At 37.1% G+C, this 27,998-nt stretch overlaps 3 protein-coding genes across 12 annotated transcripts in view; 1 reads left to right on the forward strand and 2 right to left on the reverse strand.

The window, feature by feature from the left end:
• LOC134816590 (putative uncharacterized protein DDB_G0282129) lies at window positions 1-27,972 on the forward strand. Of its 10 annotated transcripts, none has more exons than XM_063825502.1 (23): window positions 1-123; window positions 743-821; window positions 1,075-1,196; window positions 2,950-3,105; window positions 3,293-3,366; window positions 4,221-4,379; window positions 4,513-4,648; window positions 9,253-9,374; window positions 9,595-9,751; window positions 10,416-10,511; window positions 20,431-20,574; window positions 20,867-21,049; window positions 21,195-21,254; window positions 21,512-21,619; window positions 22,216-22,392; window positions 22,619-22,750; window positions 23,534-23,714; window positions 23,858-24,004; window positions 24,152-24,303; window positions 24,464-24,620; window positions 24,868-24,981; window positions 25,136-25,218; window positions 25,473-27,972. In XM_063825502.1, exons 1-23 carry the CDS (start codon window positions 34-36, stop codon window positions 25,524-25,526), a joined length of 2,883 nt encoding a protein of 960 aa, XP_063681572.1. In that variant the 5' UTR covers window positions 1-33; the 3' UTR covers window positions 25,527-27,972. The 10 variants fall into 10 exon arrangements, with proteins under 10 accessions (XP_063681572.1, XP_063681573.1, XP_063681574.1 ...); XM_063825503.1 differs by having other exon boundaries at window positions 24,874-24,981; XM_063825504.1 differs by having other exon boundaries at window positions 20,897-21,049.
• Window positions 1-27,998, reverse strand: part of LOC134816726 (arginine and glutamate-rich protein 1-A-like) — a 1,122,901-nt gene that overhangs the window by 597,085 nt on the left and 497,818 nt on the right. The gene's annotated exons all lie outside the window — the stretch shown is intronic.
• Window positions 10,531-12,578, reverse strand: LOC134816591 (uncharacterized). The gene is made up of 5 exons (XM_063825513.1): window positions 12,424-12,578; window positions 12,046-12,142; window positions 11,785-11,911; window positions 11,522-11,674; window positions 10,531-11,346 (listed from the first exon to the last, which is right to left on the reverse strand). Exons 1-5 carry the CDS (start codon window positions 12,508-12,510, stop codon window positions 10,707-10,709), a joined length of 1,104 nt encoding a protein of 367 aa, XP_063681583.1. The 5' UTR covers window positions 12,511-12,578; the 3' UTR covers window positions 10,531-10,706.

Genomic DNA, 27,998 nt, shown 5'->3' on the forward strand with positions numbered 1-27,998 from the left:
TATATATCAAAGCCGCCGGATTCAGTTTTAAAGATGACACAGTTATATATTGGAAACTTACCCGATGATTGCTCAGAAGATTTTTTAAGAAACCGATTTGAAAACCATGGAAAGATAAAAGAGGTTTGTAATTATCTTATCTTATCTTATGAGGATTCGTTGCGACGCAACAAGGCCATCGAATGAGTCGACCACCTTTGTTATTTTACTTCGGCATTACCTGCATTACAATGTAAACCAGCACTTTCAAGGAAGAGCTTTACAAGAAGCCGAAGGATCGTTCCTAAGGCCAGCAACGGTTAAGGCAATATGCCACACTTTCTTCGCCCGAGGCTTCGCTGTGTTGATCAAGCACAGCTCCTCATTTAACCCTCACACCAGATTTCTCGAGCATTCGGCTGAGTGAACCGTGGGGCTACATAGACCACTCGGGACCCTTAGCAGAGCGTCAACGACGCTCACCCCACGACTAGGCAGGCAGTGGGATTCGAACTGGCAATCTTACGATTACAAATCCGATGATCAACCAACTACGCTACCTGGCGATGATGATCACTGAACGATAATGACTCATGTTTTAATCCATTCTGGAAACAGCAATGTTTCGACAAAAACAGAGTGATGTGAATGTATTAATAAAATTTACATTCTGTATTACAATTATACCAGTGGCGTTACAATTTGAATGGTTCTCCTTATCTTGCACTTGTTGCTTCATGAAGTTGCCACTTTATCTCTTCAGATATTACTGAAAGGGAAGTTTGCATTTTTGGAATACCATGATCCCAGATCTGCTGAGTCAGCGATCAAACACGAGAAGGGTTTGTTTACTTAGTTGTTGGGGCTGTAACATTCTTCTACTAATGTTGATTGATGATACTAATAAGAGTTTTTTTACTATTTAATCCTCTTGTGTGTTTCCGTTATTTAGACTGGTTGTTTTTCGTTCAACGAAATGATGACGTAACTAATTAGGAGGTAGGACATTTTCAAAAAAATGTTAACTATAAAGTTGCATAAACTAACACCACAATTTCTAGAATAAGGCCCGAATTTCAGCTGTTCATTTTTCAGAGTTGCTTGACAGTTCCAACAACCTGCTTCTTGATGTAGAACTGGCGAACAAACAAGTGAAGCCAATGAAGGGGCCGGTCACGCTGCACATACTGAACTTATCTAGCAGCGTTAATTGGGAGGTAGGATCTTAAATTCTTACTACTTTAATAGTTAATTTCACTGGTTTGGTCTTTGCTATATCTCGAAAAGATACTCGCCTTTTCTGACAAAGAACTTTGGTAACACTGGTGGCATAATGAATCATTTTATCAGTATGAACGTAAATTGCACCCTTGCTCATGCTGCATGTTTTCTTGGTTAATATGAAATTTTATGCCTTCAGCATTGTAAGCTTGTATCAGTAACATAGATCTTAAATGAGCTCATCTTGCTCAAAGCGGGAACACAAGATTAGAATAAACTTTGTTCTTAAATGCGCTAACCTTGCATCTAAGCGCATTTGATCACTTACATTAGTTGATATTAATCATATATCGTGAAGTTTGGTTTTGTCAAAAATTATGCGAAACAACCTGCATAGGTAATATGTGTATTATCCAGATCAATTTCTGAATGTTTTTAAACGAGCAGTTGAGACGCTGTCATTTACGTATCATACAATGGCCATAATGTGGACGTTTCCCCTTACTAAAAATATTAATCACAAGAGCATGATTGTGTTTTTAAAGAAGCTTAAATTGCAAAAAACACGCAAATCATATTCTCAGTATTTCGTGGCTTGATGTAATGCTTAATATTTTCAAAGCTAAATCGACTTTATGTAACCAGATTTTAATTTACACTCGAATTCACGGTTATCAGTAATCGGTATTGATGTTTAAATTCTACTGATAAGAAGGTAATTGTGAGTGATAATAAATCGACACTTACTTCAAGATTTTTTGTTTTATGTTGTAATTTCTACTGCGACCAGACATTTGTTTTTTACTACCGTTAGCTTATTAGCTTATTGAATATCGAATAATATTGCTGTTCTGTACCTATAAAAGGCAACTATCTGGTAAGGATGTCGTCCAAAGTTGTCTTTCAAAGCGCAAAAAAATTCGATTGATCGTTTAAAAATATTTATTTCTGAACCAACTTTCACATTTAACTCCCTTGACCACAATTGATAAAATAAAACAATTATCAATTAATTGATTAATTTCCACTTGACGCACATGTCTCGAAATTAAAGTTCGCTTTTAAATGACATTGACATAATGAAGCTCTCCATTTTATGAATAATCATAGGGAATCTCTCGGCTTACCTGACTGCCAAAAAAGCTCACGTCCATTGCATAGTAGACGTAGCAATTTGCTGTCGAATTTTATCACGGTAAACTATTAGTATCGTCTGTCATAAGAATCTCTTATTCGGCTGAAAGTAGTCCCCTGGACCTGACGACTAACTACACATACTTCACATACATAATACCCATCACTTACTGATTTTCCTGACAAGAGTTTCTGTAATGACGGTAATTTTTGAGAGAAGTCGCCTCAGCTCCGTCACACTGCATAAGCTCATAAACAGCAGCTAATAATACTAATAATTGCTCTCATTAGTCATTACCACCGTATGTTGAAACCACAAGTTCTTAAGTAAAGTGGTTAAATGCACGATACAGCTCTCATCTCCCCACATTAAAACCACTCTTGGCAGTGTTCCCGACCCTCCTAATCCGAGCACTCTCCTTATCCCTGTACCATTTCGCCATGCCCTTGTTGATCATTTTGTTTTACCAAGCTTCTAGAGCCCGCACTGCCTCAGTGGAACTAGTCTCCACTCACTCCCACCAACCTACAGCCTCGCTTAGCATGCTTCTATCAAACTTGACCATAAGTCGCACCAAATGTTACAAGTCACGTGACCTTGCCCTGCCCTCTCAGAAACTAAAGATTATGCTGGGGAGTGTTGGTAATCTACAGAAGGCGGAGTTGATGGATGACGGAGACGATAGTAAGTGGAAGAGAGGAATCGTGACGTATGATTTGAAGGAGGACGCTCAGAATGCCATAGAACGCTTCCACGAGACTCCTTTTGAAGTAAGTGGAAGAGGTTATTTTTGTGAAACCAACTCTGTCTAACTTTACATAATTACGATTTCATATTTGTAGAAACAAAGTAAATTACATTTTACCCTCGTTAAACTATAATTGACTATACTTTTCGTCATGTTAAATAACTTTATTTAAGAAATAGCGACTAATTTAACCTGGTCTCCTGTCCCAGAACACTCGGTTACAGATAATCTGTCCTGAACCCGGGCCAAATTCCCCCCTCAAGCAAGACAAATCCCGATCAAGGTTTGTCACATTTAGTTTTGCTCAACATGGTTCACCCTCACTCTCGTATGTTCCAATTCACTTCCATTTTAACTCTCATCTGATGTCATATTTCTCATTTTATCTCACCGGGGGGTACCAATGGCATAAATGGCATAATGGAGAATTGGCCAATAAAAATTTCCATTTATGCCATAAAACGTATGCCATTTATGCCATTTTTGATATAATACATTTCTATTTTCTTTATTTGTCACATGAATCTTTAACGATCATTCCAAGCGTTATAAAGCATGAAACATGTCTCTTATTCAAGTACTAATAATAATTTGCGAATTTAAAGTCAAATATGAAGACCTAAATTCATGGCATAAATGGAGAATTGGCCAATAAAAATTTCCATTTATGCCATAAAACGTATGCCATTTATGCCATTTTATGCCATTGGTACCCCCCATCTCACCTTATTTCAAGCTAAATGCTTGTTAAAACAGATCACTCCCAGCCCAACTCATTAATTTATCATACATATCATTCACTCAACTCAGGAAGAAATCTGAGCTCCATAAACAGACACAACCGCCAATAGAAAGGTACGCCTACTACAGAAACACGGCACACGCGCACTCAATACATCATATTTTATATTACATAATACCTGGAGCAATTTTTCTTTTTTGCACTGGCAAACAAACCTAACCATTTTTGATGTTTATAGTGTAACCGTTTCGACAATTATCCGAGAAACCTTAAATATAAACAAGTCGATCCTTAAAAGTTGCTTCTTAGCGATGGTTGTGTTTCTTTCCAATGCGACATCTCAACAATTCACATATTTTAATAACCCAAATCTCACGACTCTCCTCCTCCTACAGGAAGGTGTCATGTGACGGGAGGAAGAAGGTCGACGAGACGAAGAGAGTGGACGATGGCACGTTCCCTGTGAGACTCGTCGTACCGAGCAATATGATAGGAGCTATCATTGGAAAGGAGGGCAAGACAATCAGGAAGATTACTGATACAACCGGGGCAAGGTCAGTTATTTTCCCAAACCTAGTGGTCACGTGGCTTAATATTTTTATTAGGGAATGACTTAACTGCCAATATGTTAAATTTTGTCAGCCTCGATCACATAACATTAAACATTAACACTTTATCTCTCTGCAGAGTGGACATACACCGAAAGGACAATGCTCACAGTTTAAAGAAGGAGATCACAGTATTCGGGAGTGCGGAGGTGTGCAACCAAGCTATCGCCATGATTCTCCAGATCATGCAAGACGAACGGGCTACCCTCAGCAAGGTCAGCACAATTTACCAGTTTCGGGATCGATTATTTTTCCAGTTGTAGGAGAATATATACGCGGTTTTTGAACAGGGTGGATCAGGACTCAGGAGAGAATGGAACCGATTCGTTCATAGACAGCAAGGCTGGAGATGGCACTGCTCCCAAATTTTCTTAACCAGTTAACAATATTGAAAATCCCAGTACGCTTTTATAAGATATCTGTCGTTAGGGGAATATGAACGGTACGATATAATAAACAAATTCGAGAAATCTAGCCAACAAACAACGATACAGTACAACAAACTGATAACAATTTAAACGAGCCACTTCAACTTAAGGTTAGAATAACTTAGAAAACTTGTGGGAATGAATTGGCAGGTTTTGAATAACAGAATAAGTGTCACATGTTTTGAAAATTTAGCTCTCAATATTCCTACTGTGCTAATGGTATGAGTAAAAATATTTACTTCACAGAGAATAAGGTAGTACTAGTTGGAAAGTTAACATCCATTAACCTCTTGAAAATATAGAAAATATTTAACAAATATCAGAAGAAGATGAATGGTAGTTACCTCTATTAAATTTGACACACTTAGGACGTAAGGACTGGTAAGAGTAGTTAATCCCTTTCTCACAAGTAATCACACTACTGCGAAGCAGCAAGTACTGAGGATCACACTCTACTGTAATAGCAGTTCCGTATGTGATAGGAAATGTGGCGTTAGTTGACAGGTGGTTTTCAAACATCATCCCCGTGCAGTGATCTAGAGATTAGAGCTTTATAATTATATTAATATCTTCTTGAAATCTTATTGTATTGTACTTTCAATTCAGGTTTTTGGGCGGTTTTAAAGTTTTTTAAATATATCATAAATCAAGATAATCATACCTATGGTGCAAGTTGGGCGTTGACCGAATATAAAATAAGTGCCTCGGATACAAGTGATCTTATTATCCCCGGCGAGAGTGTGACCAGGCTTGCAGTTCACTTCCACCACTGTTCCTACTGCCACGGAAAAGGTGCTGGTTGTTATCATATCTGATACAACTGTTGGTAGTTCTGTACACGTGTCTGGGGGAGATTGGGTCAATACTTCTCAACTTTCTTGTGATTGCTCACCTTCAACACTTTATTTTTAAACTCGATCAATTATGATGTTCCTGACCAAGCCTCAACCTACATTGTTTAAATTTAAAGTAACCATATTATTGTCTTAAATTTGATCCTTCGAACAGCTGTTGAGCAATGAAACGCAAACATAATCTTAGCAAAATGAATATATTTCTTTTATCTTCAGCATTTAATCAGTCACATAATCTGAGAATATCAATGGTTAGGTTGAAAATGTCAGAAATTCTCATCAAAAATGTAGTAAAGTCTCAAAAAATTAATTAATTAATTTAGCATCTCGTCAAAATGGAATAGCTTAAAATCGGAACAAAATTAATGGCATATACTATAATAATGTGGAGTCTGCAGTAGTTCATTAAATCAAAAAGACGCAATTCTAAAATTGATAGACTGCATATATAAACGAAAAATGGACGATTTAAAAATAAAATTCGGGACACCATGAAAAATTAGCTTCCAGAAACGGAATTCACATTGTTCAGGCCAAACGGATAAAGTGTCTTCAATTTGTTAATATAAAACTGTTCTGACATATTATTGTAAAACATAAAAGAATGTAAATAGTAAATACCCACCGAGGGCACATCCAGGAGTTTCGCTATACTCCCAGATCTTATCCTTGATGCAAGTGATAACTGTGCTCCCTGACAGACTATATCCCGGGATACAGTCCACTTCCACACTAGTTCTAAACTAGCTCTAAACTGCCAACAGCAATTCGAACAATTCACTGATAAGATAGCAATTGATGACGAAAAGATATCTATAGAAAGGTTTTTTCTGAACTGACAAGCTAATTGGTTTATAGTTTTTATTGAACTGATGACTATTATTGGAGTGAATGGTCACTGAACTGTCTCGAAGTTCAGTTATAATACCAGAGCGCGATCAATTAATCTTGCTAACGGAAAGGTTACAGTTTATAATAATATAATACCTTCGCTTTTGAGGGCTACGCGTGATAATTCCCGACAGCTTGCTGGAGGGAATTTGCGGCCCGAAGAAGCGAAAAAATAACACGGTCTGGGTCAATATTTCGGTGCTGCGAATCGCGGTGGTGTACGTCTCTGGCACAGTATTAGTAGCACGAAAATGCTGTAGGTCACGAGCATACACCTGCACGTGCACTGTTACGTAAACATGCACGTGCATTCTGTTTTCTTTTTTGTTCCGATTACCAAGATAATAGAACTGTAAAGGTGTGCACGGATAAGCTATCTAACCTGGTTATTTTCTTTAAAGTTATGGATAAGCGGGCCGAATTCCTTCCGGCTCGGCTTAATTATTACTACATAATATGGCCGGAGCCAGTACCACGTGATCGGATGATCACCTAATAAACTTTTCTGACGAGAACAACAAATTGATATAATAACATCTATAAACGAAAGGGCACCCAAAGAGGCTCAGCAAATTGCTGGCCTATTTACGCTTTCTAAGACTCCTCCGGGGGGGGGGGGGGGGCCAATGACTACTTTTGGGGACTTGGGGAATTACGTCAACGATTTTACCCCGAGTCCCCATGATTTTTAGTCCCCATTAGTCCCCAAAAGTCTCCATTAGTCCCTATTTAGATGATTTTTAGTCCCCATTAGTCCCCAAAAGTCTCCATTAGTCCCCATTTAGATTTATCCTACTCTTATCTTGGACAAAACATCTCGATCGTATCGTTATTAAACTAACTTGAAAAACATAAATAACTGTCAAAAATTCTGGGGACTTATGGGGACAAATGGTGAATTACGTCAACGAGTTGACCTCTAGTCCCCATGATTTTTAGTCCCCATTAGTCCCCAAAAGTCTCCATTGGTAGTCATTGGCCCCCCCCCCCCCCACTCCTCCGTTCAATATGTTTTTATAGTAAATAAACTCTTCCATTCTAGTAGTAGTTGATCCCTCGCTAAGTTCACCAAGTTGGTTAAATCGTCCTCATTTTTTAAACAAATTGATATAAGTTTTTAAAATCAGTCATTTCAACTGACAGAAACAATGTCAATACTACACGAAATTATATAGAACCATTTAGATCCGACGTTTAAAGCGAGTTCACAATGACTGATTGTGATATTTGCAATGTGAGAAAGGGTGTGCTTTGAAATATTATTATGATTATTTAAATTTCTCACGACGCGATTGTATCCTCTAAGTGATAAGTCTGATAAGTTGTTAGAGGATTGGATATGCTATAAACCAAAACGTTGGTGCACTGGCTTGTGGGTCACCTTGCAGAAAAGCAAGCATAAGTTTATAGTCAAAATATATCTGTCCATGCCATTGCTCTCTGCCCAGATCAATACTCTTTTTGCGATAGACATTAGACACCGAGGGCAGCAGATCGTACGAATGTTCATGAGCGTCTTTCAAGTCTGAGTCCAAGTATTCACATAAACGTGGTGAACTTTCAGGGTAGGGAAAATAATTGGCCCACAAAACGTACCCTCCTAAAATAGACAAAGACTAAATATCCATATTATGCTATACTCCTTTGGGGTATTTTGCGAGGCCAGCTATTTTTAGAAGATTAAATCTTCAGCTAAGTTAATGACTTGGTAAAAGCAGCGACTGAGATTGGTGGGCGGTGGGTCACAAATACAGAATACAGACCTTCTCTTACCACGGAGTAAGGATCTTACTTCGCTCGGGGCAGGATTTATTGTTTTCTATGGTCAAAATGGAATCAAGCCATAATAAAGGGCGCTCCGATAAGATTCAGACAAAACATAGCATATACGTATACTTAACACCTAACAATTATTCATATATTGAAATAGCCAAAATCTTCAGTAGCTTAGAGGTCTTACGACCAAGAGCTGTGTATTTGGAGCAACCAGGAAAACTGAGTGTGATACTATTACTTAGTCTAGCTACTTATACCTTGTATAAAATGTATATTATATAACTCGTTTGATTGAATTGTTATTCTCAGCCGCTCAGGAGGCATATATTTTGGTCCCCAAGGAGAACCTCTAGCAAGCTTATGTTCAATATTAGTTAAGTTGTAATGGCTTAATCTTACAGAATTCACTCCTTGACGATGAATATGATTACAATAAGTATCTGCATCATGTATAATATGTGGTATGTGGTGTCTCCCCTGAATATTTTTCCTGGTTCTAGTTTTTGTATTGACCACAACATTAGTGATTAGTGGGGATGCGACCTAAATGTGTGTTGGTACAAGATGATAAACATAATCAATAATCATGTGCTCATCTAGAAAGAGGTATTCCCAAGCTTTTGACACGTACGTGTGTGACCAGCACCAATTATACTAATCACAGGGATACGAATATTGCATATATCCGGATTCCAGGGTATAGTTATATTCAAATTCACGCAGGAAAGTAAAGTTTAGGTCTAGAGACCACAAATAAATTTATACATATTATATGATCACAATGGTGCAAAATTGGAAAAATATGATTCAGTGCTATCTGAGTTTTTAACTCAAATTATTTGCTTTATTTAACACCCGTTCCAACTTCAGCCCCAGATGTTGTCATACAAATCGGCGGTATTAGAGTTGTTGGTCCACCACAACCTTCTTATCAAGATGTTTGGAGACCGGTACAACGGCCTTATGCAACTCATGGAACGAACTATGACTGAGTTAGTGAATTTTTAATTGAAATAGATAGGTTTAATTATTTCATGAAATAAAAATCTATCTATATCTGGATTAACTGTCGACTGAGTAGTTACAATCGTTATAAAGATGACCAAGAAATTTAATATTATTTGATAACATTTCAAACAATATTCTTGATGTCGTCTCACTAAGTCTTCGACACTAAGTTTTCTCCCCATCTTGACCAGCCCTAAATTTCAGGATAACGATAACCCAGTCGGACGAACTAGGTAAGAAATCCTCTACAGATCGTCACGTGAATATCATGGGTACACCGGAGAACTGCTGCGCTGCACAGCTTGAGATAAGCGCTATGAACAAGGATGCGTTTGAGGTTGACATGGCAAGGATCTACCAGGTACAGTGTTCATTTAATTTTGTATTTTTATTATGTTTTATATTTTTATTACGATGATTCTAGAATCTAGATTTGTTCACTGGCGGTTATTAATTTAAGTTTAGGTAGTCAAATTTTAAATATGTCTGATCAATTTGGTATGAAATAGAAAGTTATGTTACATTTTGTAAAACACACTTTGAAAACAAAATTAATTTTATTGATTATATAATTCCTTTGGCAGTTCCATTCTTATGACCTCATTTCGGTTCGTAATTTCATAGTTACATCGTACTTTTTTTCCTAGAGAAAAATTAATCTCAATGATGCATTTTAAAATAGAAAATAATTGCTTTTATTAAGACACAGCTGTTTCTAATGCTACTCGGAATAAAATAGCTTCTTAATAAATATGGTTACTAATTCTGAAGAATTTATAATAATCCAAACATTCTGCAGGCTTATTGTTAGTCAACCCGTCAATCACGGTCTACAAATTATTTTCTCTTGAACGTATTTTTATTTTATGTACATGTACTTCAAATTTCATTACAAATGGTATCATTTTGTAACATTAAATTTAACATCCCTATTTGGACTTTTTTCAGTTTTTCAGCTTGTTTGAACATAATATCTCACTTTCAATTTTTTATCATCTCCAAAAACATTCCATCTCACATTTCAGATCGCACCACCCACTAACACACATGTGACCGACTGTCCACCGCTCATTACATCTTCACATTCCACAACCGAAATCTCTTCATCACACCGACCAACGGTATGTAGTTTGTCTTAAATCGTTTGTAAAACCGCAAGGAATATATCATCAATGCTTCATGGAGCAGTCCGTTTCGGCATCGCTATTGTCTGATGATACTCCCTTCTGATCTAAAACTTAAACTGTTTGCTAAAGTGACCGCTGAGAACGTCTAAAGTTCTGGATTGTTCTAGGAAGTTCCCAAATTGATCTTCTTCAAAGTTTGCTCTCGTCTACCACCGACATCCTAGTCTCCTGTCTCGAAACGTGATTAACGTACACCGTTCCTTTCCTTTCATTTGTTTTGTTCTCGAATATGGATCTGCCTCGCAGTTGGTAGACCATCGGGTTTACTGCGCTGCTAACATACGCTATAAGGTAGGAGCTTGGAGCTAAGTAGAAGATTATGGGAATAGTGATACCGAGAGCGTCGTATGAATCTGTTACATCCATTAAGATGACAAAGCAAAAGGGAGCGTAGCTGATGAAGAAGACTGCTGCTAGGATGAGAAGGGTGATTGAGGTGCTGCGATGGGTGTTCTTTTTAGCAGCATTTGACTGCATTTGCACTGGTGCCCTGTAGAGAAGAAGTTTCACTGCCACTGCTACACTGGAAACCACCATCACCACAATCGCTAACAGTCTTGGAAACGTTACAAATCCTATATTCATTCGATGAGCAATTGGGGTGTCGAGTTGTACTTCTCGGGTGATTTCATATAGGTTATAAACGATCTGACCAGAAATCATTTCAAATGAATAATCGTGTGGGTTAGACTCTAGGTTTGGCACAAAGAAAGGGAGTAGAGCAGCTATCAGTGGATGTATCAGCACGATCCCAACCAGTACGCATGACCTGACGAATTCGCTTGTTAATCATCAAAAGGCAACATTCCTATTTTATAATAATCTTAAACGTACAATGAATCGATACAAGGGTACAATTTTGAAGTTCAATTTGTTTGTGAGCTTTTTGGCAGAACTGATTGGATTCAACGAAAAATATTTGCCAAATTCTTCAGAATACTCACGTTACTGGTGTGAAAATGTGTTTGAACTTGAAGGGTAAGAAAACTCCCACACAACGACTGACAGCCATCAGTGCTATGATATTAGGACCACTGAACATCGAGAAGTTATTTAGGATTCCAATTATGATGTTTACTGGCTTTGATGTGGCCAATCTGAAAGTTGTATGTCATGGCCCTTTTTGTTCGTAAACAGGGGTCGATCATAGAGTTATAATACACCATACTGCTTAAGATAAAACCAGATAAAATTAATGAGGACTTACATTGAGCAGAGGTAGAAAGGTCTGTTCTTGCCAAAAACCAGCCCGGTCCAACACGAAACTATGCCCATCATCAGGTCCGTTGCCGCAAATGCGGTGTAAAATATTCTGCTTGCTGTGAATCTGCTCTCTTGGATAGTTATTTGTTTTCAAGGTAAACAAAGAATTCTTTTAAATTTTCCATCGAGTGCCAAATATTTCTTTTGCTGTAGTAGAAAAGTTCTAGCTATATCTCAATATTTTATGCAAGTTAAAAGTACATACTTTTATCAATCGTGAGGAAGTAATATAGAGCACAGGCATTCCCAAATACCGCTGCCATTCCGATCAGCGTGTACAATATCCCCAAAGCTGATTCTGCCTGTCGGGTATACTATTAGTATTAGAAAAGGTGAAGAGAAATGTCATAGATATTATAGATATTATTTAGTACACTGTACATGCCTAAAATCCAGATTCATGGGGTAGCATCCATAGCTTCAACTAACTAAAGTTGCGAAAGCATGATCTACTTAGGGGGGGGGGGGGGTGGAGATTTGATTTAAGTTGGTGCCACAAAAAAACAACAAAAGTCATGCCCATTTATTCCTCAACTTTTGGTCAAATGGACATAGATGGGAAACCCCCAGGCCCCAAACCTACCGATTCTTTGTATCCATATGAGGTATAAAGTAAAGTTAACATCTGCGGAATGTTTTCGTAACAAGAACGATCACTTGCATCTCCCATATTACCTTAATTTCGTCCTTGAGAAATGGTATTAACAAATTTGTAAGTAAGCCTCCACTTGGAAACGCTGACTTTATAACAACAACAAAAACTTATTAAGTTTTAAAAATCAAAGCAGAATCTGTCCTAGATCAAATATATTAGTAGTATCAACATTAGACATGTAAGATGACATCCTCTTTAAATTGGTCTGGAAGTGGAAGGATATCAATCTAAGAATATCTCTGTTCATTAATCGTACACTCTATAATAGGTACCGTGACAATTGACCCCCCCCCCCCCCCCCCCCCATTGTAATTACACTGGGGTCAATTGTCGCGAAATCTAGGGTTTAGTACGACAATTGACCCCCGACAATTAACCCTTCTACAATTGACCACCCGACAATTGACCCCCCCATGTAATAACACTGGGGGGCAATTCCACCGTGACGGACACCACGATTTTGCTGTTTTTTAAAGTTCAAACGAATGTTGTACTCGAGATGTTGTTTATTTATCAGTTCCAACTGTTTATTAGCCCACATTTAACCTTTCTACAGGTTGTGTGAAAATTTCAGACCCCTACCATTATTACTTTCTGAGATAGCACCCCTGTGACGGACGCGACTTAAATATGACACTTTTTTTGGGTGTCTACTCAGATGGTACCCAAATTTATCTCAAAAAGTTATCTATTGTCTCTAATTTGGAATTACAATGATAGAAGAAGGTTTAGGGATTTCTGAGATGCTCAATTTTTGTATGCGTGGCGCCATTTTCAAATTGTGACAGACGCGACTGTGACGGACACACGTTTTTTTTCAATTTTTCCAAATCTTCCACTTGATACTTTTATCTTGTTCAGTGACATCTACTCTGTATTCATGCCAATTTTTAGGCCTCAAATACCCCCAAGAGGTCTGCAGTAGCCAAAATTGTCCATTTTGGGCATACGCTAGGGTATCAGTGTAGAGGCATCAATTATTTCTCTACTTGAACAAATTTATAACTCTGGTAAAACATTCATCACTGTTCAATGCATCATACTGTTGAGACCATCTCCTAAAAGTTTCATTACTTAAGTGTTTAAAATGTGGAAGATATTGAATTTTTACTTCAAAAATATGCGAAAATAGGGTAAAGTCCATTTTTTGTGCCTTTTACCTCTGAAAAAGTTGTAAGCAAATAAAATGGCAAAAACTCAGTAAATTTAATTATTGAATTGCATATGATGTTATTTGATAGTCTAGTCAACATAGTCAACACAATCCAACCTTATTTGACTTATATTTGTCTTGGTTTTAGTCAAAATAATGGAAATATGGATAAAAATGGCTAAAAGTGAGCCGTACGCCCATATATGGGCATATACAAAATTATACATAACTCGGCCATTTTCTGTCCAATTTTCGATTTGACGACATAGTTTTGTTGACGACGGTCTCAGCTTTAAGAAAAATGCATTTCAAGTCTGTTTAAAGATTTTTTGGAGCATTTTCAAAAAAATGTGACGGACGCGACAAGTTGGGACCCCCCTTCCAAAATTTTGTTCTTAAAAGATACAAGCCTGATAATTTCTACGGTACTCCCTTACCTTCAGAAGAGATATGTTACAGTGGTTTTTAAATATAAATAGCACTATGTGGCTCTGAAAAAACTTTATGCTTAATTTTGTGACGGACGCGACACCATCTTTGTGGAAATTTTTAGAAAAAGTGTTAGAGTAACGGTTTGTGAAACTTTGCATAGCTCTCATTCTTATGCCTATGCCTAAGTGTATGAAATTTCATAGAGAAATATTGCTGCATACCCAAACTATGGCCCTTTGAAAATTTGAATGATTATTTTCATTTCCGAGTAGTGTTCCTTTGAATGAGAAAAATCAAAAGTTAACGCAATATGAAACAAAAAACTTTTGTTGACCTGTAAGGTTAAGAGTCTAATGAACATATTTCAACCATTAGGTGCCTATCTTAACATTTTTCATTTTCACCAAGTGGAACCTTACCGTGGAATTGCCCTGGGGTCAATTGTCGCGAAATCTAGGGCTTAGTACGACAATTGACCCCCCCCCCCCCCCGACAATTAACCCCCTCGACAATTGACCTCCCGATAATTGACCCCCTATGTAATAACACTGGGGTCAATTTTCGCGAAATCTAGGGCTTAGTACGAAATCTAGGGCTTAGTACGACCCCATGTACAATTACACTGGGTTCAATTGATCGGGTTAGGGTTAGGGCTAGGGTTAGGGTTAGGGTTAGGGTTAGGGTTAGGGTTAATTATATTAAATTATATTGTCGGGAGGTCAACTGTCGGGGGGTCAACCCTATAATATACTCAGATGTTTGACCTGCTATAAGTTTGGCTGCTTTCTACTTAATCTACATTAGTTTATATTCTTCTGTCCTCAATCAGAGCTCGTCTTGAAAGTAATTTTAAATTCTACCTCTCAACGTAAACTGTGAAAAGAATCGCAAATAAAACTATAAGTCTCTTGTGTTTAATATAAAGTGATATTGGTACTTTATCCACTGAAAACATATTTCTTTAATCATTGTGTACGCTTAACAACAAAATCCAGAATCCAAACAAAAATAGCGGTACAGAAAATTACAGGATTATTCTATCCACTTAATTGAAAGAAGAAACACCACTCAGAATAACCTCTAACATAGTCTCACGGAGCCGATTAATGATCATTGTCCTGGAAACGAAACCCTGTATGGTAACCATCAAGAGGCCCCCATGGGCACTAACTGGTGTAATCTATCGTCATTGAATCTCCGTATGTTTTGGGCGGTTGGGAACTTCTTTAAAAAGAAACTTGAAATTTAAAACAGGAAATTGAAATAGCTTCGTAGCGTTTGATTGTACCATTATGTTTATTCCTGAGTTCTAAATATCGCATTCATCCTCTGCGTGTTTACCCAATAGTTTATATTGTATTATGTAAAAAACGTGAAGTACACTAACATTTAAAAATGGGATTAAGGAGGCTAAAAGAAAACGTGGGTTCTAACGTTAACAACAAACAGAGAAAGTCTAAATAAAGTCTAGATTTAATTAAGGGTCTACAATGAAAACTTATTGGTGAAATGAAAGAAAATACCCTCAAAATCGCGTCACTGTTCATAAAGGTGGGGCGTGGCAGTGATATTACGAAATATAACCTGTATATTCAGCGATCTGAGCTTAACACACGAATATGGAGAAGAGACAATAGATATTGTAATGTGAATAATAAAAATGAGCATTTCCACTAGTCACTACAAATAGTACGTGAAAATATAGACTTAAAGAGTCTGCAGTCTGAATTAAAGATTAACACATCAGATCATTTTTCGTATTTCCATAGCAACTGTTGCTCCAAGTGGCCTAGTACTTTTACCAAACCAATAGCACAGTCATTATTTGAAATATGGATAAGGTTTTATTGAACTCAGATACTCTGCAAAAAACAAAAGTAAAGAAGTTGAAGTATTTATCTCCAGCCATACCAAAAACACTCCCACCGACCACCTACTCTTTGAGTACTCTTTGAGTACTCTTTGAGTACTCTTTGATGTACATGTGTAGCTCAGTTAGAACGATCTCTTGATAATCATAGTGATAGGTGCAGTGGTTATAAGTATAAAGACTTAGATACTGCCTTGTTGTAGCATATGAAGACAATACTCCAGAATTGTAAACAGCCATGTCCGTGGTCTTAAAGCTTAAATCACTGTATATAACAGTAAAGAATGAAGAATTTAAAGATCATAAATAGCAAGAAATCCAATTTCCAATTCCAGGATACTAATTTAGTATCCTGGAATTGTAAATTAGTATCATACTATCTCCTGAACCACCTGCCAACGATTTAAAATTCGCCACTCATTTTATCACAGATATAACGTTCCTTCCAGTCATTATCAGATACATTATCGGATACTGTGGCTACATTATCGGATACTGTAGAGTGTAGCTACCACAATTTAGGTGTTCACGCTCCAAGACTTTCTTTTATTTCATATACCCTTTATTCTTACAAATTGTTAGAATTAGTGGACTCCATGGCCAGCAAACCGTGCATGCTCCGGCGTCCGTGTTTAATGTTATAGGATGGTATCGTATCAGATGACGATATTTTGGGCGTGATTTTAGATCCCAAGACTCTATGATGTAGGTAGCGATTCCAATTTATGACAAAAAAGGAGCCCATTTCTTTTAAGACGCTCAAAGTGTCAAAATAAAGAGGTCAGAAACAATTTACATGTCACTCCTACTAGGTTCCGTACAGACTCAACTCTGCACCCGTGTCAATATGTTCATTATATGCAAGCCTCTTGATTTAAAACAGTAAGCCATGTGTCCCATATTTTCCCTTGCAAGTTAAATATCGAACAAATTATTGAAGCAATGTAACATTGTAACATCAGAGAAATATGTCTATAATGCAAATAATAATACTTGATAATTAAGAGTAAAGTACAAAATAAAAATACATCACATATTTAGGATAGTATTCTGAAGAATTTATACTGGAGTGGGTAAGCATCAATGAACAATTCCCTCAAACATTAACTGACTCTGAGCGATAATATTCGTACTTAAATACAATAAGCACAACAATGATTAGTTATTAAGTCTTGATTAATTTCTAGACACCATTACCAGAGACACAGACGCAGTACAGACGATCTGTGATATAATGATGTAATTATTATTCTTTAGATATAACAGTGAGACGACTAAAGAAATGTATCGCTAAAACATCTACCCACAAAAACTTAACCAATAATTATTTTTATTATCGTCTTCGTATATTTCACGTGGTCACCCTAATGATATATTTAAATATATATAATATGGATAAAGATATGATATGGATAATGACGAATATAAAATATACTAGATCATATCTTATACTGATTATATTCTACCTCTATTGGAGTTAATTATTCATTTCGCTCCATTAGTATGGAGTGAAATTTATGATCGAGAGGTACTACTCTAATTAACGTAAGCTGAGGATAAGACCACGTGCACAATTATATGCCAACTTGGACAAGACAGGCAACTATATGTTGGTTAAAAGGTCATTATAACTGGCTTACTTTATCAGCCTTACCAAAAATGAGAATATTCTCCTGTTATTCGTAATTCTGTCGATGAAAAAGTGAAGTTCTGGTACAAAAAATTGTTGATTGAGGCAAAATGCAACTTCTATACAAATTGGGCTTGTACAAAACTTGAATTTGAAACTGGTAACATCTCGTACTAAACAAATTCTTTGCAACTTTGATTCTTTGTAGGTAAAGAAGACATATCAGAAATTACACTGTCTGAAGTAATTAGAAACATGTGTAATGTGACCCGTTCGTGTTCAGTTGGAAGAAGATAATTTAAATTAAATTTATTTTGCACTAAAAAATTTAAAAACTTTGAAGTAATGACGTTAATGCATGATACAATTGAAAAATCTAGTATCATGATTCAGATCTAGAGTTTCGAGATAAGCTCCTTTAAAGTACAACATTTAAAAACTGCTGCCTCATCTCACTGTCCTATAAAATCGAATTATCGTGAATCAAAGACGTATTTAGGTGATGTCACAATCTTACATCATCAAACCTCTTAACGCTAATATTTAAGTTGGTTGAAGATGCAGTTCCAGATTCTTACTTAGTTTCTTACTCAGTTGATTGGTTATCTTCGATTAATTGCGATTGATAAACCCTGAAGATGAATTGAACACCTGTAGACCTGCTTAAACTTGCTTCAAATCCGTGGTCAGTTTAAATGGCCCTGTTCCCGGTCTCGAGTAGCTGACCCAAAAACGCAACTATATTTACGGTAAGAATGGCAAGTGCTCCGAGTCTAGCCAAAGCTCGTCCGTCCAGCTATAGTGCAGTCATGTGACGAAAAACAAAGCACGTGATTGGTTGTTGATAGTCACGTGATTTGTGGCTGCCAAACGATGGAAAAGGTCACCTCGGCTCAGTAATCCTGAATAATAAGATAATCTTATGACGAGGGTAATAGTTGCCCCTTGCGGTGTGCGGGTGCCCCCACAAGTGGCACCTTGGTGCGAGGGATCATCCAGTTAATTGGGTTGAAGTCCTGGGGACATGGGTCTCTAGGGGAGTAGGGACAGGTCGGATAATGGGTGGTTACGGAATCAGAACCGGTGAGCTGGATGTTGCTGAGATTATGTGTGTGCCTATTGTGGCGTGACACATTACTTGTAAGCGACAGAAAAATGACCTCAAGATCGTTTTCCCTAAATATGGATACGGGACGGTGAAGCAGGTCCTTTTCACACGGTCCCTCCCCCAAATCCTTCTAATCGACTAACTTGGCGTAGTGCTGCAGTGGTAGGAGAGGCGGGTGACCCTCAAATACGATTAACGATAAGAATCAAATGATTAAACCATTTAAGCGTTAAATAGTTATTTTTGAAATATTTTTTATGGCTGCCTGACAAACTTATCTGACTAAATCGAAATACGTTTCCATAGCAACACTACGGAACTAGACTAGTCGACTTCTTGGGGAGGCTGGTTTGTTGGTAGCTAGTTGCAATGTGGTTTTTGTGCGTCATTAAATATGTAATGGCATGGATTATGAAAATAAAGCATATTTATGCAAGAAAGACCAAGCCCTGTTTTGATCTAGCAGGCGTACTACAATAATAAACTTTGTACAACTGTGATTGGTTCAAGAAACGTGTCCTTGTCTCTGAAGTTCTAGACGTTACATAACATAATAAAGACTAAAGTTATTAGATCATGTTAGAGTCTGGTAAAATCCCATCAATCTGGCATAACTCGCAACGAAATTAAAATCGAAACTACTGCTATTAATTTTGTCCGATAATTCTGATGTGATAGCCTTAAATCAATCCTGATTCCTGGTGCTGGAGCATTAAAGTAGATTTTATGGCTGATAAGGTCATTCGCCTCGATGTGTCCTACATCTAGTTCGATTTCATTTACATGATTCTTTACTGGTCCTCTGTACTCTAAACTTCAGACCACATCTCTAGTCTCTACCAGTACCGGTACTGGTGGTACAAATAAGATCAGGCCCTTACTAAGCATCAAATGAAATCAGGTAAAGATCATTCGTCTCTTTTTGTAATCATCTTATTGCGAATAGTAGCCAAAACAATAATTGTCTGAATATCCTAGCATAGTTGAGTACAGCGCTGAGAATAGCGACCTAATGGCCAAATTCAAATTATGACAATTCTCGATTGAGATGGAGCACTTTATTTATTTTTACTGTAATTTTTGGTATTCGTTTTAGCTTTGATAATCATTTATTTTAGTACTTGATGTACTTAATGTTAGATAATTAATTGAAATATGAAAGTTGACGAAAGATAATAAATCCATATCTGTAAATAATCTATAAGTAGCTGGAGTCATACTGATAACTGGAGGAAGCGACTCGTCATTAAAGTTAACATAGCAACTTGAGAACTGTAGCGACAACAGTTCAATAAATTGTGGTGCCGGCAACAGTTCAATAAATTGTGGTGCCGACAACGGATTGTATCGACAAGAGTTCAACGTATTGTTGTCACGGAGTGTCTGCAACAGACATTAATCTATCTTAGAGCCGTCTTCTCGTTCGGAAATTCCGCTCAGACTAAAGGTCACAAAGTTACCCGCCAATTTACTTAGACAGGTCCGCCATAAGTTTCTAGTAAGTTAGTAACCTGATGACTGATTGTCACCATTAACAGCTCCTTACAACACGCCATATAATCACGGTTCAACATCAACTTATTATTATCATGTCATGTAACAACATATTATCATGTTTTCTTATTATTCTGACCCCTTTTTTTTCAATTTATAGTTTAACATATTTATCTGAACACTAAACAGTTTAGTCTCCAAAAATTAATAAAATACATTAAGTCACATTTTAAAACACGCAATTTCAGATAACCCAGGGCAACCCTGGCAATGGAAGTATGAACAACAGTATGAACAACAGTACGAACAGTATGAACAACAGTATGAACAACAACCAACCTCCTCATCACAGGTCCCCTGGATCCTACAACATGGACCACATGAGACAACAAGTCAGTACTATCAATTACTCAATCAATTAATTTAACCAAATAATCACCAATTAGTAATATCTCATCCCGATACCTCGTGTAAGCCGCACGCATACGCCGGCCGTTGCGGCTTTATCAGTTCTCAGGCTCTTTGTGAATTTAAGCACGGGGACTTGTGTCCTCTATACCTAAATATTTTCACCGAAAACAAATTCACTGAAATCTGTGTGATGTTTTTTCGATATTTTCACTTTTTTAATCAATTCAATAACAAACTGACATCACGTGACACCTCATGATCTTCTCATCACAGCAGTCACAATCACAGCAGTCACAATTACAGCAGTCACCCAGCACAAGTCTCCCTCCACTCTCACTCCTTCTCAATTTACCTGACCTCACCAACAACTCACCAAACCAAACTAACACAAATCATAAGAGGAAGGAACAGCGCGAGCTGCTGGAGAAATTACTTGAAATGACTTTGATGAAGAAGGTAATAAAATTCCCATCGAGCATAAAAAGTGACAAGTGCAACAAACAGGTACCTACACTGTACACCATACGGCATGATTCATACGGCATTCAGTTACAATTTCAATTACAATTTCAATTTTAAACAAAACACCTTCATTTACCAGAATCAAATGAGTCAACACAGGAACCCACCCCCCAAGATGAGATACGGTCCAGAGAATCCGGTACGTAACTTTTATTAAATAAATTTGAAAAACATTTTGGGCTGTCACTCAGTTTACTATAGGTCTGTTTGTGGCTTTTGATCTCATCAATTACCAACCAATTACCTAATTTATAGATGTGGATTCTCTGGGAGGAGTGAGGCATACTTTGTTACGTGACAGTGATTCTGGGTTTTTATTGGTCAATAGTCCAAGCTGATTGGATAATTACTACCAATTGTAATTACTAACCAAATAAGCTAACTAATTATTACCAGGTTCCTAACAACAGCATGGTGGCATCCCCTCCTCGACCACACCCTCAATTATCCCCTAACACCATACTCCGACTTCTCTCTGACATTCGCGGCAAAAATATGAACGAGGTACAAATATATTATAAATAATTCAGTAGGGGAGTCCAGCCAATATCCAACCATGTAAAACAACTAAGTTTGACTTAAAGACCCCAGATTTCTCTGAAAACAACCATTATGGTCGCTAAAACCCCTTATTATAATGAATAACCTTATAAATATCCAGGATTAACAATTTACGATTCTTCATAACGGTTGAATGACAAGACAAGGTCTGGGCAATAGAGCTAACTTTAGAGGTCCTTATCTTTACTAATACACATTATATGAAATGACACATTACATGGGTTATTGGCAAACAGTAGGATACCACAGCCCCACCCCACATCGGTTGGGCGACCCAGAAAACACGATCTTCACAATAGTATTGGTCACCATTATTCATTGATTTACTGGTGCCAAATAATGGTTTATATTACTGAGAATCTCGTTGATTAACTAACGCATAATTCTGAATAGGTAGAATATGAAACTATTATAATTTAATAATATAATTTAAATTAATTTTGCCATTCGTCTTTTTGTTAGCGAGATAAATTTGATGAGTAATATGATCATACAAAGTAATTAAATTAATTAAATCATCAAACCTATTATTTTTCCAGTACCAACGAGAACAACAGATGGTATTAGCAGGACAACTGGCACATGACTACATGCAACAACAACAACAACAACAACAACAACAACAGCAGCAACAGCAACAACAACAACAACAGCACCAACAACAACAGCAACAGCAACAACAAGGCTCCCCTCCGACTCCACTCCCTCAAAACCAGGTAAAGTATAAAAGTATGGTAATTGGATATTAATTTATAGATAAGCTGATCAATGCCCAACTAATTCTATGCGTACTGGGGCAAATGACGGGATATAAAAACACATGACAATTGACAGTGGTACGTATGTGTTAAACACAAAACATGAGTGTTTCACCTTCACTTGAATCTAATAACTCATTTGATTGCAATCGTTTAAAATGTGTAAAATAATAAAATCCCACAGTCAAGGTACTCGATATCGACTCCTAAACGTCCAGTCCTTCAAGAGTCACCCTGGATGGATAAGCCACCCTACATGGATAATATGCAGGGTTACAGTCCCTATCCTCCCCGAGCATACGACCAACGATCTCCTGTAAGTCTTACTTACTAACTGATTTTATTAATTAATGGATACTGCCACACACCACAAGTCATTACATTAACTGCTAGGTGGTGGTAAATGGTCACAGCAGACTCTCAGAATACCATATCAAATCACAGAATATCAACAACAAGATACAAGGGCAGGTCTCTCCCGAACGTTGGGATGGCCTGAGGTGCTTATCTCCTTTTCAGTAACCCTAAGCCACTCTGCCGAGGCACTATACTAGCTGTAGGGGGGTTAGTTTGTTAGGTAGGGGGGTACGCAGAATATCACTTACAATAAAAGTCAAACACCTCAAACCACGACGAAATTTGCTCCGTACACTGACAAATCGTCCTACCTACTAGATCAAATATCGATTTAAAATGATAAGGAACAGTCATAAATATCCCTACCCTTCTGATTGTATTATCAAATTATCAATATAAAGTTAATAACTGTTGGAATCGATTCGATATAACTTACTGTTTTTCCATAATAAGTAGATACTGTTCACCGTATGTTACCTGTAATTTATACAAAAACTAAACTTTACGTTACATTCGATGAAGGAATGCGCTAACTGTTTTTATTACTATCCATACCCTTACCAAGTACCCACGAGCATAATATGCTCCAACCACTAATACTGCACAGACATCCCTCCAGTTTAACAAGCTCATCAGCTCACATCCCATCTTTATTGATATTCCCTTGGTGGCGCTGTGTCTCTTCTGTGCCAAACACAAGGCTAGTTTCGTTAATGTACCAACTATGAGGATATCATTTCAGATGAAGCCTACTCGAGGTTACCCGGTGGACTACGAGAACATCAACATGTCGAGTCTGCTAGAGGGATTGGAGGAGATAATTGGGACACATGACGGGTCATGTGATAGTGGGATCCAAGCTAGTCCTCAGGTCCAGGCTTCATACTTCCAGGGCAACTACAACAAGCAGCAACCCAGAGCTCGTGAGTCAGGAGTGTTGTGTTATTTTCTCCTTGACAGTCCCATTGGCATTACATTATTTAGCCGATTATATTATCTGAATCATTCCTTTGTTTTGAATTTTGCACAGATTTATTTTTCCTTATATACCCTATTTTGTTATCAGCTTACTGGCAGTCTGAGACAGACAAAACTGGAGCAAGGCCTCACAACCCGGTTCCTCCACCAAACCATAACTTCAACAACAGTGCTGGTGAACAGTCTTACTACAACTCATCAGAGGACAATTCTAATAATTTCCCCAGTCTGAATGGTGAGTAACCTATTTAAAGCTATTTAGAACTACTTCAGGTAGCGGAATGAAGAGAATTGTTGCCTCCCAAATGTTCGGGTAGTATTTGCCTGAAATTATGGTCTGTTTAACGGCGCTCCACCTCAACTAATAGTTTAAAACTAACAGATTACAGTGGTCTGATGAACTCCACCTCGTTCATGGAAACGTCTGATTTCCTCTCCAACTCTCTGCTCCGTAAAGGATCTCAATGGAGTGACCCTGATGACAGTCTGTCCGTGTCCGGTTCTTTCACTATCGAGAACTCCAACCTCAGACGGGTAATTAGTTAATTAATTTAATTAGTTAATTAACTTTTTCATTCACGAAATGGATATATTTCGCAACTTATATGCACTGAGAGCGATGGTCACGTGATCTTCAAGAGCTTCTTAAGAAAACAGTTTCGCTTTGATAGACTTAGGAGACACTATGTTCCAGGAGCTGCAGTCTGATTTGCCTAGCTCTGGTAAAAGCTATTACAACCAAGTTCACGGAGGACAGAACCAAGTTCAAGGAGGACAAAACCAAGTTCAGGGAGGACAGAACCCTTTGAACAATCAATCCCACACCGGAAACTATAATGGAGCCTCAGAGGGTAATTTCAATTATAGCTGCCTTTCTCTTTTATTAGCCTCCAGTTAACAGTTAACAGTTTGAACACTTGAGACGGTTTAGACCGGATGGATAATACATAATAGAGGCATTTATCTTCAATCAACTTCTATAAAATGAATATTAATTAGACCCCACTGAGGCCAGTGTCTGGTTTGATCAGTAGCGTGGTTCTGTACTAGCGTGGTTCAGTAGCGTTGTTCTGTAATTCAAACTACCATATCTCTTAGTTGCAGGAACTCCAGGGCTGACTACAGGAAACATGGTGGAGTGGAATACTACTATTCCACTCTATGTGGGACAGAAGATTGAAACCATCAAACCACAACTGGAACAAATGACCCGTAAGTCAATTAATTAATTAAATTTAATTGATCTGCAGTTTTTTTCCTCATCCAAGTTTAGTATTTCAAAGTTAAAGACGTATAACATTATGTTTTGGACTTAAGAATGAACTTTTGGACTTGAGAATGAACAACACTTTCTCTCCTGTTATAGAAACGAGGATTGACCTACGACAGAGCCCTCAGAATGAACAGTTCGTTAACTTGAAGTCTGCTGGAACTCCTGATGGTATACAGGTACACAATGTTTTTTATTATCATTCAATTTTGTCCCACAATTGTCCCAATTTGGTGATTTTCGATTTTACAGATCTTTCACCGGGATTCTGACTTTCGATACTTCAGTCGTGTCTTTACGTAACAAACTATGAAGTAAAACCCAGATTTACCTCATCTTACCCCCATTTACTGTATTTCTTCTTTTCTCCAAACTATACGGCAAATTGGAGTCATACTGTATTCGCTCCAGTCTAACCTATCTCATTTCTAAGACCCTGCAGTATAAAATCAACATGGCGTGCAAGAAGGCCCTCAACGTCATGTGATGAGTGTAACGACGGGGGAGATACTACATTGTCACCTTGACAACACCTTGTGTCACCTTGACAACCATCATAGGATGTCACTTCCTCTACGAGTGTTTTCGCAGCGCTCAATTTGTATTCTTTCTACTTCAAATACTTTTAATCACAGCAATTTCGCATTTTATCTATTTATTAGCTGTTCGTAATAGTTTGTTAATTTGATGAACATAAATTTGATAAATTTAATAATTAATTCGCCCTCCCATGCCCAATCATACGCATGCATACATCCTGCACGTACAATGTACTTGTGTTAAGGCTCGATTATTTATATATCTTGGATTATTTGATTAAGTTTTGATATTTTCCCTGGCTGAGTTTGTTTTTGAATGCCCGAATTTCTCAAGGATTTTTGAGGTTTATTGGGGCCCAGGCCATGTTGGATTGACTTGAGTTATTCGCACAGGGCCAAGAAGGATATATGTTTAATCCGTGATCATTGTATTTGGGGTTTAATTCCCTCACATGACCGTATCTATTACAAATACACTATTAGAGTATAGTTATAGCCCTTTTTTTTCTTTTTTCTGTTGACGAGATTATTATTGAACGGTTGTACTTGAATTTGTGTGTGTCACGTGCGATTTCCTAGCATGCGTTTATAAGTTAATCATAACATTTTCTTATTGAAATTTGCACGTGACTCACCTCATGCTCAATATCATTTGTTCGATACTGAGAGTAGATTCTTGATCAGTCTTCTTTTTTTTCTGAATTTAGCATTGATTGAAGCTGAGTCGTACCTTACATTTACGTCGCACAATTGGTAAATTTGATCTACACATTGCACCCGAAAATTTTCCAGATCGTAGTTGAAATGTTGTTTAGCGTTTCGTGGAATCTTTGAGGTCAGGCCTCATTGACACTTTTTCAATTATAAGAGTTCCCAATATGTTGACAAATTTTGATAACTTTTGAAAATTGCGAACTTACGATCTTGGAAAGTTCTTCGGTGTAAACTGTAAAAACTGCAATGACTAATTATTGACTTAATTGGTAGAAGTAATGCCGTTAGACTAAATTAAGCCGAGGTCTTTAGACCTATATTTTGTTGTTAAAAGATAGATTTAACTGATATCCCGCCTGGTTTAGCTAGAGATTCATATATTTGATAGTTCGTCCGCCAATCTGCTCCGGTGAAAATGCTTCATTACTAAATCCTCATACTAGTTTATCTCGTTTAAAACATGGACCTTTAAAATTAAGTTTCTCAGATCTGAAGTTGATCTCTTGGTTAAGTAGTATTTGTCACCGAGCAGTTGATGCGACGAACAGAAAATTACAACATTTCCTGGTTTCAAGCTGTAATAATTGTCTATAGTGTAAAACTCTGTCGGTCCTTTTTTAGTTTGGGCTAACAAAACTTAAGATGGTCCTTATTTCGCTGACATTAGGGCCGTCTACAAAGTAAAGGGACCGATAAGTTTTTTGCATGAAAAGAATGGACATAACATCTGTTACTACATTAACATAACATTATACTGCTTTATTTTAAAAGTTTTTGAGTGCGTGTGAAATCACTGTACACAGTACTTACTAATTCTTTATTCACTTCTAGTATTTACGTATTCCGATGGTAGATGTTGGAATTTGGATATTGCATTTTACAAATGATGTCAGTGGAGATGCAGTTATAAAATTGTGGTCAAGATTTCTTGAATACCACGCTTAGTTTCTATGATTGTTTAACTTCAATTTTGAGCCTTAACGGCAGTATTTATCTATATTTAATATGAATTCGAACTTTCGTATTTCAAATATACGCATGAATTTATTTGCATACAACTATTTATAGCTTTTTAATTAAATCATTTCGCCCCTTTTAATATTGCATTCGTACGAGAATTTTCAAATAACTTTGTTAATTGAGATTATGGCAATTTTCATTAGTTCATTTATTTAATCGCATAAATCATAACGTAATGCTGTTGTTTGTAACACGAAGATAGTGATAGTTTTACCTTCTAGTTATAATACTGTGAAGAATTTTAGCTGATTTCTATTTATGTTTTCACGTCTGACGTCTGGTTTTAAATTAAGCTAAATAATAGAAATTTTTGTCCAAATTTGTGCACAGCCAGGTTTTCACGATTTAAAGGAATATTTTGTATTCTCCTACTTTACTCTTATATTTTATAATTTTTATCGGGTTTTCTATCATAATCAATACAATAACATCAATATACTATCTGTTATTTTTGAATGTGCAATGTTGTTTGGTTTGTTGTTTTCCAGTTTTTCTCCCAAGAGAACTTCTGGTTTTTTGCCGTATTTATATCTTAAAATGTAATTCTTATTTATCAATATTATTAATACAAGTTGATATTTAAGTATAATCGATACAATTTTCACGGCTGATTCTATGTAGCCATTATATTTATCAATGTCATGTTTATCAAAATTCTGTAATCAGCTGTTTTCTTTGTTTAATTT

The sequence above is a fragment of the Bolinopsis microptera genome, chromosome 6, assembly GCF_026151205.1.
Source record: "Bolinopsis microptera isolate Bmic1 chromosome 6, MBARI_Bmic_1.0, whole genome shotgun sequence".
In the NCBI taxonomy this organism is placed as follows: domain Eukaryota; kingdom Metazoa; phylum Ctenophora; class Tentaculata; order Lobata; family Bolinopsidae; genus Bolinopsis; species Bolinopsis microptera.

Coding starts and splice junctions, on each gene's coding strand:
- LOC134816590 (XM_063825502.1), top strand. CDS start 34: ATGACACAGTTATATATTGGAAACTTACCCGATGATTGCTCAGAAGAT. Junction 124..742: donor ACCATGGAAAGATAAAAGAG/GTTTGTAATTAT, acceptor TTATCTCTTCAG/ATATTACTGAAAGGGAAGTT. Junction 4,380..4,512: donor ACTGATACAACCGGGGCAAG/GTCAGTTATTTT, acceptor ATCTCTCTGCAG/AGTGGACATACACCGAAAGG.
- LOC134816591 (XM_063825513.1), bottom strand. CDS start 12,510: ATGGGAGATGCAAGTGATCGTTCTTGTTACGAAAACATTCCGCAGATG. Junction 11,675..11,784: donor CCTTTCTACCTCTGCTCAAT/GTAAGTCCTCAT, acceptor TACAACTTTCAG/ATTGGCCACATCAAAGCCAG. Junction 11,347..11,521: donor CACATTTTCACACCAGTAAC/GTGAGTATTCTG, acceptor CGAATTCGTCAG/GTCATGCGTACTGGTTGGGA.